This window comes from Eretmochelys imbricata, chromosome 3 (assembly GCF_965152235.1).
Source record: "Eretmochelys imbricata isolate rEreImb1 chromosome 3, rEreImb1.hap1, whole genome shotgun sequence".
In the NCBI taxonomy this organism is placed as follows: Eukaryota; Metazoa; Chordata; order Testudines; family Cheloniidae; genus Eretmochelys; species Eretmochelys imbricata.
Window position 1 is genome coordinate 209758292 of NC_135574.1, and position 12666 is coordinate 209770957.

The 12666-nt window shown below is 54.2% G+C and overlaps 1 protein-coding gene across 5 annotated transcripts in view; it reads right to left on the minus strand.

The window, feature by feature from the left end:
• BCL2L11 (BCL2 like 11) overlaps positions 1–4660 on the minus strand; it is a 47633-nt gene extending 42973 nt beyond the window's left edge. The window contains exons 1-3 of one of the 5 annotated variants that reach the window (XM_077814255.1): positions 4581–4660; positions 2175–2321; positions 1896–1985 (exon numbers count right to left, since the gene is read on the minus strand). In XM_077814255.1, the coding sequence (XP_077670381.1) occupies positions 1896–1985; positions 2175–2307 (223 nt within the window). In that variant the 5' untranslated portion in view covers positions 2308–2321; positions 4581–4660. Of the gene's footprint in view, positions 1–1880; positions 2322–4580 lie in introns of all 5 variants that reach the window. The other 4 variants (XM_077814254.1, XM_077814252.1, XM_077814251.1 and 1 more) reach the window with 4 other exon arrangements.
• Between the last annotated feature and the right edge of the window lie 8006 nt (positions 4661–12666).

Genomic DNA, 12666 nt, shown 5'->3' on the forward strand with positions numbered 1-12666 from the left:
CCTTAGAAAACTGACTCTTTTTAGCTTACTTTAACCTCTCTACCCTCATCTGTAATATAAGGAAAGTGGGACAGATGTTGCAAGTTGCTTACTACCAATTGTCTTTTTTTCACCTCGGGAGGTGTGGATTCAGACATTACCTAAAGTCACAAGAATTGTTTCGTAATCTCAAACTGGTCCTTAAGACACAATTTTAAAAAAAAACAGAAACCCAAACCCAACACTCTACAGGTAAGATTTTCAAAGCTGTCCAAGACACTTAGTTACAAAACCCCCATTAATTTTGATGGGAAGCAAGCAGCTGAGTCCTCTAGTTGGCTTTGGGGAAAAAGTCTCACCCCTACATGCCTTGTCATAAGTAACAGGCAGTCAAGACCAACCCCTGCAGTGGATTAAGGAGGAGTACCACAGGATCCAAAGTAGTCCTAACAATGAGGAGTCCTTGGGACACCTTAGAGACTAATAAATTTATTTGGGCATAACCTTTCGTGGGCTAAAACCCACTTCATCAGAGGCATGGAGTGGAAAATACAGTAGCGGGCACATACACAGTACATGAAACAGCTACCACTCCAAAAGTAGTGCTAGCCACTCTTTCCTAACCAGAAGGTGGACTCTAGAAAGAAACTTTGAAAGATGAGGGGGAAGAGAGATGGTCCTCTGGACTCCTACAAAGGGATGGAAAGCTCCTCACTTGGGAAAATACACATCTAGTAGTCTTCTCTCCACTCCTAACTTTTACAGACTCCTGTGGCAAACATCAAATTCACTATCTGCCAGGGAAATGTTGCAGAGTGTCTCAGAAGACTCACCCAAATGGGATCATGTTCAGACATCATATTGATGGGCACTTTCCAGACAGGCATACAAAGACCCTTTAAACCTCCCATCTCATCCATGTACGTTACAACTAAAAATCTTAAATTTTAGTCAAGTATTTCATAATTACTATGCAAGTATACAAACTACGTTAGTCAAATACTGTGGTTCACCTTACATGTATTTTTGGAAAGAACTGATGTAGTAAAGTATTACCTAAGCATGAAGCTGCAAAGTATATCAAAATAACATTTCATAAACATGTTTGAAATCAGAAAATTTAAAATATATTTTCTTCCTATTATTTTTTAAATCTGTACAGATTCCCTGCATAACGTGTGTAAAAAAAAATGCCGGTTCAGTCCAGCAAATTTCAGCCCAAGATGGATATCTACAGACAACCTTAAAACTCCAGAAAACAAGAGACAACAGAAACTGAAGAGAGTTGGTTTGTAAACATCTTTTCCTCCCAGTATTCTGATTAGCCAGATCATCAGGAAACAGCTAAGAATTTGTAGTAATGGAAACATCTCTCCAATCTTAGTGCTATATTCCAGTGTTTGCTACCAAGATTATGTTTATTATACTAAGCAATGTGGCCTCTATATTTTAGCCCCTCTCTCCATTGCAACTTGCTTAGTTGGACAGACAAATCTCCATTGTAAGGTCACAAGTTATTTCAAATAAAAAGAACTAGCCCCTTATAGACTTTGTATCAGACAAACAATCCAAAATATTTAATTTACCATAATACATTCCATGTGCTGTGAAAAATCAAAGGCAGGAGGGATACTTGGACCACTTTCCAATTCATTAGGAAATGTTCACTGGATTTAAATCTGACCCAATCAGTTTGTAAAATATAAGGCAGTTTTCAATTTTACTTTTGTTGTTTAATAGCTCAGCCCGATGTCACTGTATAATATACAGTATTTTGTTCTTATTGAAAAATTTGCTGGATGCCTCAATATTAACATTGAGTTGTTGAAAGTAATACAATGTCCACAGGGGTATTCAGAACCTATTGAAAAACATAAACCATGAGCTAAAAGGTTTCTTACCATGATCTTGCTTACCCATTGCACTTAGATAATGATTAAAGGCTTGACAAGGGGGACTTGGAGTCTGCGTGGACTTGTCGCAACTCATAGGCGCAGGACTCCTGTCTGTGTCGAAAGAGAAATACCCACTGGAGGATCTAGACAGCAGTGAGGATCTTCTTACAAAGATGAAAAGTGGGGATCTGGTAGCAAATGGACTGGGGCTACTGGGTGGTGCAAATGGTCCCTGAGGGCTGCTGGGCGAAGAGCTCCCTGAGGGCTGCTGGGCGAAGTCCCCCTCACCTGAATGATTACCTTGATACTGTGTTTGTATAGAGGTAGGGGCCCCAGGTCTAAGATGCTGAGGCTGACTTGGCCTTTCAGTTGACTGAAACTGTCCACCTTCTCTGTTGCACTCTGAATTTAGATCAGAAGGTTGCTTTGCCATTTGGTCTTTTTTTCCTGCAAAGGAAGAGGAAGACATTATGAGAAAGCTCTCTAGGTTTTATTATAATACTGTAATATCTAATAAGTTTTGCAATACATTCTCAAAGTCCTTATTTATATTGTTAGAATTCTAGTAGTATGGCATATGCTTTTCAGCATACAATCTTCTAGCTTTTTAAGTACTCACTTCCCCCCCCGCCACCCCAATACAATCAACTGCTATCAGATCTATGGGTAGTTTCCTGTCCACTGTTTCCGCCCCTCCTAGGATACCTGCATCAAAAGTATAACTTGTGAAAAGTCTTTGTCCAAACAAAAGGAATTGGGTTTTAAAGTGAAATTTATCAGCCAGGCCATTGTGCTCCAGTTATGCTCCAAATCCATATGAAGTTTTGAGTCTGTTAATTTTAAAAAAAGAGCAATAAGCTCTGATTTCCCCAAGTGATTAAATAAAAGAATCGGATACTGTGCTGAAATGCAAGAGTGAGGAGTATTTGCAGTGATTGTGCAGAGCCTCCTGGCCATGTTCCCTGTTCCAGCCCCATTGTTCTATCTAATGTGCTGATCACAGCAAGTCTGGAGGAGGTTTGGCAGCAGCAATCAGTTGTAGTAAGTGCGTCACAATAGAGTTTGTAGATTGCACAGGGCTGGCTCTCGTTCACCCCCCTCCTCACCCTTTTAATGCTAACTCAACAAATCCGCCTTCCGACTCCCAACTGCGAGGGAGAGGGGAGTAGTAAAACGTCAGCTCGAACAACACGGCCACTTCCCCACCCAAACAAAGCAATAGCGGGTAGTGACAAATACCCCCACAACGACAGCCCCCACTCTCTGCCGGCCCCCCCAGCCCAAACCCGCAACCAGAGCCCCCACTCCCTGCCGGCCCCCCCCCCAGCCCAAACCCGCAACGACAGCCCCCACTCCCTGCCGGCCCCCCCAGCCCAAACCCGCAACGACAGCCCCCACTCTCTGCCGGCCCCCCCCAGCCCAAACCCGCAACGACAGCCCCCACTCTCTGCCGCCCCCCCCAGCCCAAACCCGCAACGACAGCCCCCACTCTCTGCCGGCCCCCCCAGCCCAAACCCGCAACGACAGCCCCCACTCTCTGCCGGCCCCCCCCAGCCCAAACCCGCAACGACAGCCCCCACTCTCTGCCGGCCCCCCCCAGCCCAAACCCGCAACGACAGCCCCCACTCTCTGCCGCCCCCCCCAGCCCAAACCCGCAACCAGAGCCCCCACTCCCCGCCGGCCCCCCCCAGCCCAAACCCGCAACCAGAGCCCCCACTCCCTGCCGGCCCCCCCACAGCCCAAACCCGCAACCAGAGCCCCCACTCCCTGCCGGCCCCCCCCAGCCCAAACCCGCAACCAGAGCCCCCACTCCCTGCCGGCCCCCCCAGCCCAAACCCGCAACGACAGCCCCCACTCCCTGCCGCCCCCCCAGCCCAAACCCGCAACCAGAGCCCCCACTCCCTGCCCAAACCCGCAACCAGAGCCCCCACTCCCTGCCCAAACCCGCAACCAGAGCCCCCACTCCCTGCCGGCCCCCCCAGCCCAAACCCGCAACGACAGCCCCCACTCCCTGCCGGCCCTCCCCCAGCCCAAACCCGCAACGACAGCCCCCACTCCCTGCCGGCCCCCCCCCAGCCCAAACCCGCAACGACAGCCCCCACTCCCTGCCGGGGCCCCCCCAGCCCAAACCCGCAACGACAGCCCCCACTCCCTGCCGGGGCCCCCCCAGCCCAAACCCGCAACGACAGCCCCCACTCCCTGCCGGGGCCCCCCCAGCCCAAACCCGCAACGACAGCCCCCACTCTCTGCCGGGGCCCCCCCAGCCCAAACCCGCAACGACAGCCCCCACTCCCTGCCGGGCCCCCCCCAGCCCAAACCCGCAACCAGAGCCCCAGGACACAAGGTCTGCGGGGATCCAGCGCCGCACTCCCGACTCAGCCGCGGGTTTGTTGTTGTTGGGGGGGGCGGGGGGGCCTGTACACAGGGCTGCAGACTCGCCCGGGGACAAGTCTCCGGCCCCGCACCACTTCCTGCTGCCGCGCCGGCGCCGACAAGCGCGGGCCGGCGCCGACCCCGAACCGAGCCGAGCCGAGCCGGGGCAGCCGCAGCCCCCCCGCCGGCTCTGACCTCCCCCCGTCCCGGCCGGCCCGCGCGGGGGGACCGAGGCGGGGCCCAACAAAGGGAGGCGGGCGAGCCGGCGGGGGACCGCGGCCACACAAAGGAGCCGCGGGGGCAGCGCCGAGACCCCGGCCCCGGCCCACTCACCGTTTCGGCGCCCGCCTCCTCGCCCGAGAAACGAAACCGGACCCCCCCTCCCCGCGCCGGGGGGCCGCCCCCCGCGCCCGCCGCCGCCGCACGCGCCCTGCCCCGCGGGACCCCGGCCCTGCGCCCGCTCGGCTGCGCTCGCTGACTGCCTCTGCCGCCCGCCGGGCAGGGCGCCCCCGCCCCGCACGCAGGGCCCCGCGCGCCGGGCCGCCAATCCCCGCGCGCCGGGGGCGGCCCCGCCCCGCCCCGCGCGAGGCCACTGTTGACAAACGGCAGCCGGGCGCGCACGGGCCCTGCTGCCCGCGCGCCTCTTCCCTCAGGGGCGGGCCCCGCCGCGCCCGCGCCCAGAGACCCCCCCCCCGCCCGCCCGCCGCTAACCCGCTGTGTGCAGCCCCCCCGCCCGCCGCTAACCCGCTGTGTGCAGCCCCCCCGGCCCAGAGACACCCCCCCGCCCGCCGCTAACCCGCTGTGTGCAGCCCCCCCCCCGCCCAGAGACCCCCCCGCCCGCCGCTAACCCGCTGTGTGCAGCCCCCCCCGCCCGCGGCTAACCCGCTGTGTGCAGCCCCCCCCGCCCAGAGACCCCCCCCGCCCGCCGCTAACCCGCTGTGTGCAGCCCCCCCAGCCCAGAGACACCCCCCCGCCCGCGGCTAACCCGCTGTGTGCAGCCCCCCCAGCCCAGAGACACCCCCCCCGCCCGCGGCTAACCCGCTGTGTGCAGCCCCCCCAGCCCAGAGACACCCCCCCGCCCGCGGCTAACCCGCTGTGTGCAGCCCCCCCAGCCCAGAGACACCCCCCCCGCCCGCCGCTAACCCGCTGTGTGCAGCCCCCCCAGCCCAGAGACACCCCCCCGCCCGCGGCTAACCCGCTGTGTGCAGCCCCCCCACCCCCCCCGCCCAGAGACACCCCCCGCCCGCGGCTAACCCGCTGTGTGCAGCCCCCCCCTCGCCCAGAGACACCCCCCACCGAGCCCCTGTGAGCAGCCCCCCCCCGCCCAGAGACACCTCCACAAACCCTATGGGCAGAGTCTCCCCCCCCCAGCACCACAACTGCCCGGCGCCCCACCACACACAGGCCTCCCTGCCCGCCACTGCCCAGCGCCCCCCGCCGGCGGCTGGGAGAGGACCGTGTCCACAGGAGGCGGGGATCGCTCACAGCTCCTGGGGAGGTGAGCCCCCAGAGCCCGCCCGCTCCGCAGCCAGGAGCCCGGCTCAGCCCGCATGGCGGAGCCCGGCTCCTGGGCGGCGAGCCCCCTACAGGCCAGCGGGACCCGCTGGCGCAGGGAGGCCTGGGCGCTGGACTGCCCGGGCCAGGGGCCAGACCCGGCCCTGTGGACAGGTCGAAGCCCTCTGTGGGGACAGGCCAGACCCGGCGTGGGCGGGTTAGACCGGTCCCTGTGCAGGAGTCTGTGCCGGCCCTGTGGACACGCCAGACCCCGTTGTGTGGACAGGTTAGACCGTCTGCGTGGACGGGTCTGTGCCTGCTGTGTGGACAGGCCAGAGCCAGACCCGGCCCTGTGGAGGCGTTAGACCGCCTGGTGCCAGCCGTGTGAACGGGTCAGATCGCTGCCTGGGGAGGGCTCTGTGCGGCTGTCTGGGCAAGCCAGACCCGGCGGTGTGGACGGGTCAGATCGGTGCCTGGGGAGGGCTCTGTGCCGGCTGTCTGGGCAATCCAGAGCCCGCCGTGTGGATGGGTCAGATCGCTGCCTGGGGAGGGCTCTGTGCCGGCTGTCTGGGCAATCCAGACCCGGCGGTGTGGACGGGTCAGATCGGTGCCTGGGGAGGGCTCTGTGCCGGCTGTCTGGGCAATCCAGAGCCGGCTGTGTGGACGGGTCAGATCGCTGCCTGGGGAGGGCTCTGTGCTGGCTGTCTGGGCAATCCAGAGCCGGCCGTGTGGATGGGTCAGATCGCTGCCTGGGGAGGGCTCTGTGCCGGCTGTCTGGGCAATCCAGACCCGGCGGTGTGGACGGGTCAGATCGGTGCCTGGGGAGGGCTCTGTGCCGGCTGTCTGGGCAATCCAGAGCCGGCTGTGTGGACGGGTCAGATCGCTGCCTGGGGAGGGCTCTGTGCCGGCTGTCTGGGCAATCCAGACCCGGCCGTGTGGACGGGTCAGATCGGTGCCTGGGGAGGGCTCTGTGCCGGCTGTCTGGGCAATCCAGAGCCGGCCGTGTGGACGGGTCAGATCGCTGCCTGGGGAGGGCTCTGTGCCGGCTGAGTGGCCAGGTCAGACCGTCCAGACTGCGCGCGTGGCAGGATCAGAGCAGTGGCAGGGGGACGCAGCGATCACAGAGAGCTCGCCGCAGCGCCCGGAGAGGGCCATGCAGCCCTCGCTCCCTGCGGGCTCTCTGCTTCCTTGCGCCGAGACAATCCCTTCGCCCTCTAGACGCTACAGGGCCCGCGCACACGACGCGGAGAATGCGCGCCCCGAAGAGCAGCGGCAGCCGGGGATACACCGGGCTCAAACCCGTCTGAGCAAGGGGAGGAGAAATCCTGCGCGGGACAGAGAGCTCGGCGCTCAGACTCGGCCGGCGGCGGTGCATCTCCGCTCCGGCGCTGGGCGCTGGGCCAGCCAGGCGCTGGTGGCGAGCTCGAAACAAACGTACCGGGATGAGCCCGCTCCAGCCCCGAGGCAGCCGTGCCCTGCCCGCTCTCCGTCCTGCGCCGAGCTCGCCTGCGCTGGAGTTTCCCGCAGGAAACCATCGCCGGCGTATCGCGGTGCGTAAGGCTGCACGAAGCCGCCGGGGAGCCGCCAGCCCCGCGGACGAGCTTTTGACATGGGAAAACCCAGACTGCGCCGAGCTGGGCCATGAACGCTGCGCGCCCTCCGTGACTCCGGAGTGGGTGTCAGACAACCTGCCAGAAATCGCTGTGCGCCCGGCGGGTGCGAGACGCCGGAGCCGGGAGAGGGGGCGTGGGAAGGGATCCTCCACCCCGCTCCCCGAAGTCTGCCAGAGAACAAACGGAGGCGCCCCGCTCATGCGAATCGCCGCGGCGGGCCCCGCCGTGCGCCCTGGAGGGTGCAGCTGGGCTGGAGGCGACCTCCACGGCGAACCGGCCTGAGCCCGCTGGGCGCCACCGTCCGCCTCCCCCGAGCGCGGCCGCGGTCCGCCGGGGCAATCCGCCACTCACCTGCTCGCGGACCAGCGCCAGGTGCCTGTGAAATCCCCCCGGCGAGGGGAGAGTCTCGCCGCAGCCGGGGCGCCGGGCTCTTCCTCCGGGCACTGTGGAGAGAAGCGACCCGACGCAGCAACCAAGCCGAGCTCCCGCCCCTGGCCAAACCCTCGCAACGCGTCTCGTTCATCCACTAGGCTTTGTGCCTTCGACAGACACAAGAAACGGCCCTGCCCCGTCGCGATCGCCCCCGGGCTTCTAACGTGGGTACCTGGCAGGCTCCGAAACCGAGTTTTCTCACCTCCGTGGAACTGAGGGTGCTCATGCCTCCTCCCGCACGGGCTCGTAAGAGGCAGGGGGCCAAGGGGGAGCCAGGAGAAGAGAGTCCGCGGGCCGTTCGAGCCCGTATTTCGGCATCAACCCGTCTGCGACAGCAGCTCGCCTTCTGGACAGGAGACTCGCGTGTGATTTCTGTAGCACAGCCGCGCTGCAGCCGCTCCTAGTTATTGGCTCGCGTGATCTGTCTAGGTTTCCTGAGCTGACTTCGTGTCTGCTCTCGAGTTAAACTCCAGCTGCCTTTCGTCTTCACGGCGCCTCCCGAAAAGGGCTAGGAGCTGACCCCACGGGGTTGACTCATTTCAGGCACCCATCAGATGCAACAGACCGAGCGGCGATCCTCCTCTGCCGGGCCAGGATCCCCTTGCAGAAGCCTCATGTGCACTGCGGTCGACGATGAATCCTTCATGGGCAAGACGAGAGCAAAGGGTCGGACGATTACGGGCTGTCCTCTCCACGCTCCTTCTGCATCAAGGCGGAGATGCCCACGTGCCTCCCGGCTCTGGCAGCCGGGGGAAAGCGGTGCGACCTGTAAACAGCTGAACTCACGCTCAAAGCGCTCTCTGCTGCGAGTCCCAGGAGCCCCGCCATTGCGTGCGAGGTGCGGCTCGTTTCTACAAGCCGAGCTACCTCCAAGTCAGTATCCTTCCTTCCGCGGATCTGGTGCCTTACTAAACCAAACACGGAGTTCTGGAGGCTCCCAAGCCGGCACGAGATGCTGTGGAGACGTGTGTTCATGGACATTTTCGCTTTGCCCATGAAATTCGCTTCTTAAATAACGTCACTGTTTTAAACTAAAACATTCAGCAATCTATATTTATTTGAGGAAACTTATCTGGGACGGGGGAAAGGATGGTAAACTGCCTAATTTTACCTTCCTTGAATATTTTGCATAACGCAGTTCTAAAAATATACATTAAAAAAACTTCAAACACTTTTATAAACAAGCTCCAAAGATATTTCAGTTTAAAGGCAAAGGAAGATCAAATCGAAAGCTTGAATACAGACTTCTATCAGCTTTCAGTCGTTACCACAATCCCTTTGTGAGTTAAGTTTGGAGTAAGTCACAATTCACTCAAACGCTTCACTTTCTAACTAGTCAGAGAGAATGGAGAGAACGGGTTGGTGGTCAGAACACACATTTCAGTACTAGTTTTAAGGTCCTTGTGGTCAGGAATCCAGGGCTTCCTATTAACGCTGCTTTCTACCTTGACAATTTCTGCAGAAATTCCCTATTTCACTTCCCAGGGATTCTTAACTTCCCCTATAAAAACCTTAACAAATGCATATTATATATTTGAAAACAATGAAATGTGTATGCATCTTTTTTGGAGTTATTTTCCCACAATAATGTTTTCACCATGGCCTTGAATGAGACTTAATTTTGGAGTTAGTGTTGTATGTAACAGCTCTAATATTAATAAGCTGAAAAAAGGTTCATCTTGACGCAGTTTTTATTTAACAAGGAAAATCTTAATTTACAATGCGATTTGCATGTACAATCATAATGTTATTTTGTGGTAAGCATCTCAGAAGTGCACTTTTGCAGTTGAGGACTGAAGACCACAGCTTCCTTTACAGCATAGTCCAGCCAAACCTGTTTCATGCACTACTAGCATGCAGGTAAAGATAAATCAAAACATTTAACTAGAAAAAAATAAATGTCTAATCAAAAAGAATATGAATGTCTTATTTTTGATGCTGTATATATTGCTCATTGTAAAGCTAAGGCATGCAGAGTGGTGAATGCGCAAATCATTATTAAAATCTCTTTGCTTATTATCTCTAGATTTATTGCATTCAACTTTTAAAATGCCAATCACTTAATAAATCAAATGTATTAAGTGTTCAGTATTATTGCTAACATTAATCTGCTAGGCAGAGGGATACAATATGCAGGAGTTACAGATGTTGACTCCTACATGTGATTATGTACATTTTAGAAAAAAATATTTTCATTGCTTTCTCTATTTTCCCATGATTATGCTATTCATAATCACAATAAATTGTTGGGGAAGAGGGGAGAAAAAGAAGGGAAGGCTGGTACTTTGGTTAAAGCCACAAGAATGATGGTCAGGACAATTGGATGAAATCCTGCCCCATAAAAGTCAGTGGCAAAATTCCCATTGACTTCCAAGTATTTCACCCCCAAATTTTGTTCTAGGCTCTGGCACATACTTCCTGTGTGACCTTTAGTAAGTCATCATGTTTCCATAGCGCAGTGTGCAAAACAGAGATGATAGGTACTACATCCCTGTTAATAAAGAGTTACACTTTACTTAGGGGCTGTGAAGCTTAATTTATTAATATTCGTCAGCTCCTTGTTAGAAAATGCTAAACTGACACTTTTTCTCCCCTCTTTCAAGTGTACTGTGACATATTCAACATTCCTTATGCAATCAACCACTTACTTCAAGTAAGGAGGAGTTTTGCTTGAGTGAAAGGGATTTATAATCAAACCAATTGTATACTTGAGATCACATAGCTCATCTGCACTTAGTGCCACTTTAGTGGGGCTACAAGGGGGTAAAGAGAGCAATTGAGCCTTCCAAGCACATATTCGATGCTGAGCCTTGTTCTTGGCTGCAAGAGTATAACCCCTCCCCTCTCACTTATATACATCTCTCTTCATCCTCCCTGCCTGCCTGAGCGGTACCTCATTTTAGACCCTAATTTACTCCTGTCTTACACAAACCTGGTATTATGACTTTTGTTATTATAAATAACTGAATCAGAACTGCTGGCTCATGACATGAGGGGTAGATTGCAGGGGCATCTACGGTACAAATGAAAAGAGTTCTGGTACAGCTCTCTGTTGCCCCATAAAAAGGTGTTGTGGGGGGTACCTTAAACTAGGTCACATGACTAGGCTAAAGCCATAGACTAATTAAACCACAACCTAATCCCACAGATTTCAGTGCAAGGACCATCACTCTCAGAGTTAGTAGTAGCTAAGAGACAGGAAACAAAGAGTAGGAATAAATCTCCAATGTTCATCATAACCAAAGGTTAATAGAGGGGGGTCTCAAGGCTTTGTATTAGATACAGTGTTGATTTGTACTTTTATTAACAATTTGGAAGGGGAGGGGGATCAGTGAAGCAGCAAAATTTGCATGTGACACATCTGATGAAGAGAGCTGTAGCTCACGAAAGCTCATGCTCAAATAAATTTGTTAGTCTCCAAGGTGCCACAAGTCCTCCTTTTCTTTTTGTGAATACAGACTAACACGGCTGCTACTCTGAAACAAGTTATTTAGGTTAGTCAAGTTCAAAGGAGTCAATGCGGGAGTTCAGAAGGACCTAGCCAACCTAGATGAAGGGACAACATGATAGCAGATTACGTTCAATATTGATAATGAGAACATGATGATAGGATGTATAAGGAACAGGATGCAGAATAATATGGACATTTTTATAATGTCCTTATATAAATCAATGGCATGCCCTCGTCTGGAATATTATGTGCAATAGTGATCACCCCATATCAAACAGGATGTTGCAGAATTAAAGAAGTTCAGAAAAACACAATAACTTTTATCTGAGAAAGGCAACAAATAAGAGGGGACTTGATAACAGTATATAAAATAGTGGTTGGTCTAGAGAAGGCAGATCAGGAGCTTCTGTTTTCCCTGTGTTGTAATACAGGAACTAGGAGACATTCAATGAAATTAAAAGGTGTCTAATTAATAAAAAGAAATTACTTTTTTACATAACGTGTAATTGGACTGCGGAACTCACTGTCACAGGATGTTGTTGAGGCCAATAATTTAGCAAGATTCAAAGCAACTTTATATGGATCAAAAGACTATCCAGAGTTATAGTTAATGCTAACATATTTTATAAGGGATGAGATCTCCATGGGAGGCAGACTACCCAACTTCTTCCTACCCCTGGGTTTCTTGCACCTTCCTGAAAAATATCTGGTGCTGGCCACTGTCAGAGACATGGTAGTGGACTAGGTGGACCCTGGGTCTGATCCAGTCTGAAAGTTCCTATGTGTTTCTTCACAAAAGTTTTGTGTTATTGACTATTGAGTGTTTATGAGCAGCTTCACAGTTTAGTAACAACACAGCTATAATGCAGTATAACCTAATTAATACTCTTCAATATTTGCTATACCTGTGCTCTCAAACACAAATGTTCCCCTTACATCCACAACACTAGGGTTTCTCCCTTACACATAGCTGTATTGAAACTCCCTTAAGACGTGCTGAATAATGTGAGCCTTCGGAAAGTTTCTGAGCTGAGCTGCTCTTCAGCTGTACTCCTAGCCCTGGGGGCCAATATGACACTGGCACCTCGGCCAATGTTGCCCCTAGAGCATCAGCATATGTGATTACAGTCTGTTCCGCTGTTACCCTGCAAACAGAGTGAAGGGCCCACATCATATGTGCAGTACATGGCATCTGCTTAGCATGCCCACCTCTGGCTGGGCTTTGCTGAACAAGCCTGCTCTAGTTTTTCACAGGGCAATGATCGGGAAGCCAAATGCTTCCTCCACCCCATGAGTATTGTTTTTCTTTGGGATGTCCCAGGTTTGCAATATGGCTTGGTGGTACAGAGCCCTGTCTGTGTGATCATTCTGGTCTTCTCAGCATGGACTGCTGCTTCTAGCTGGGACTTCCCTCTAACTACTTACCCTC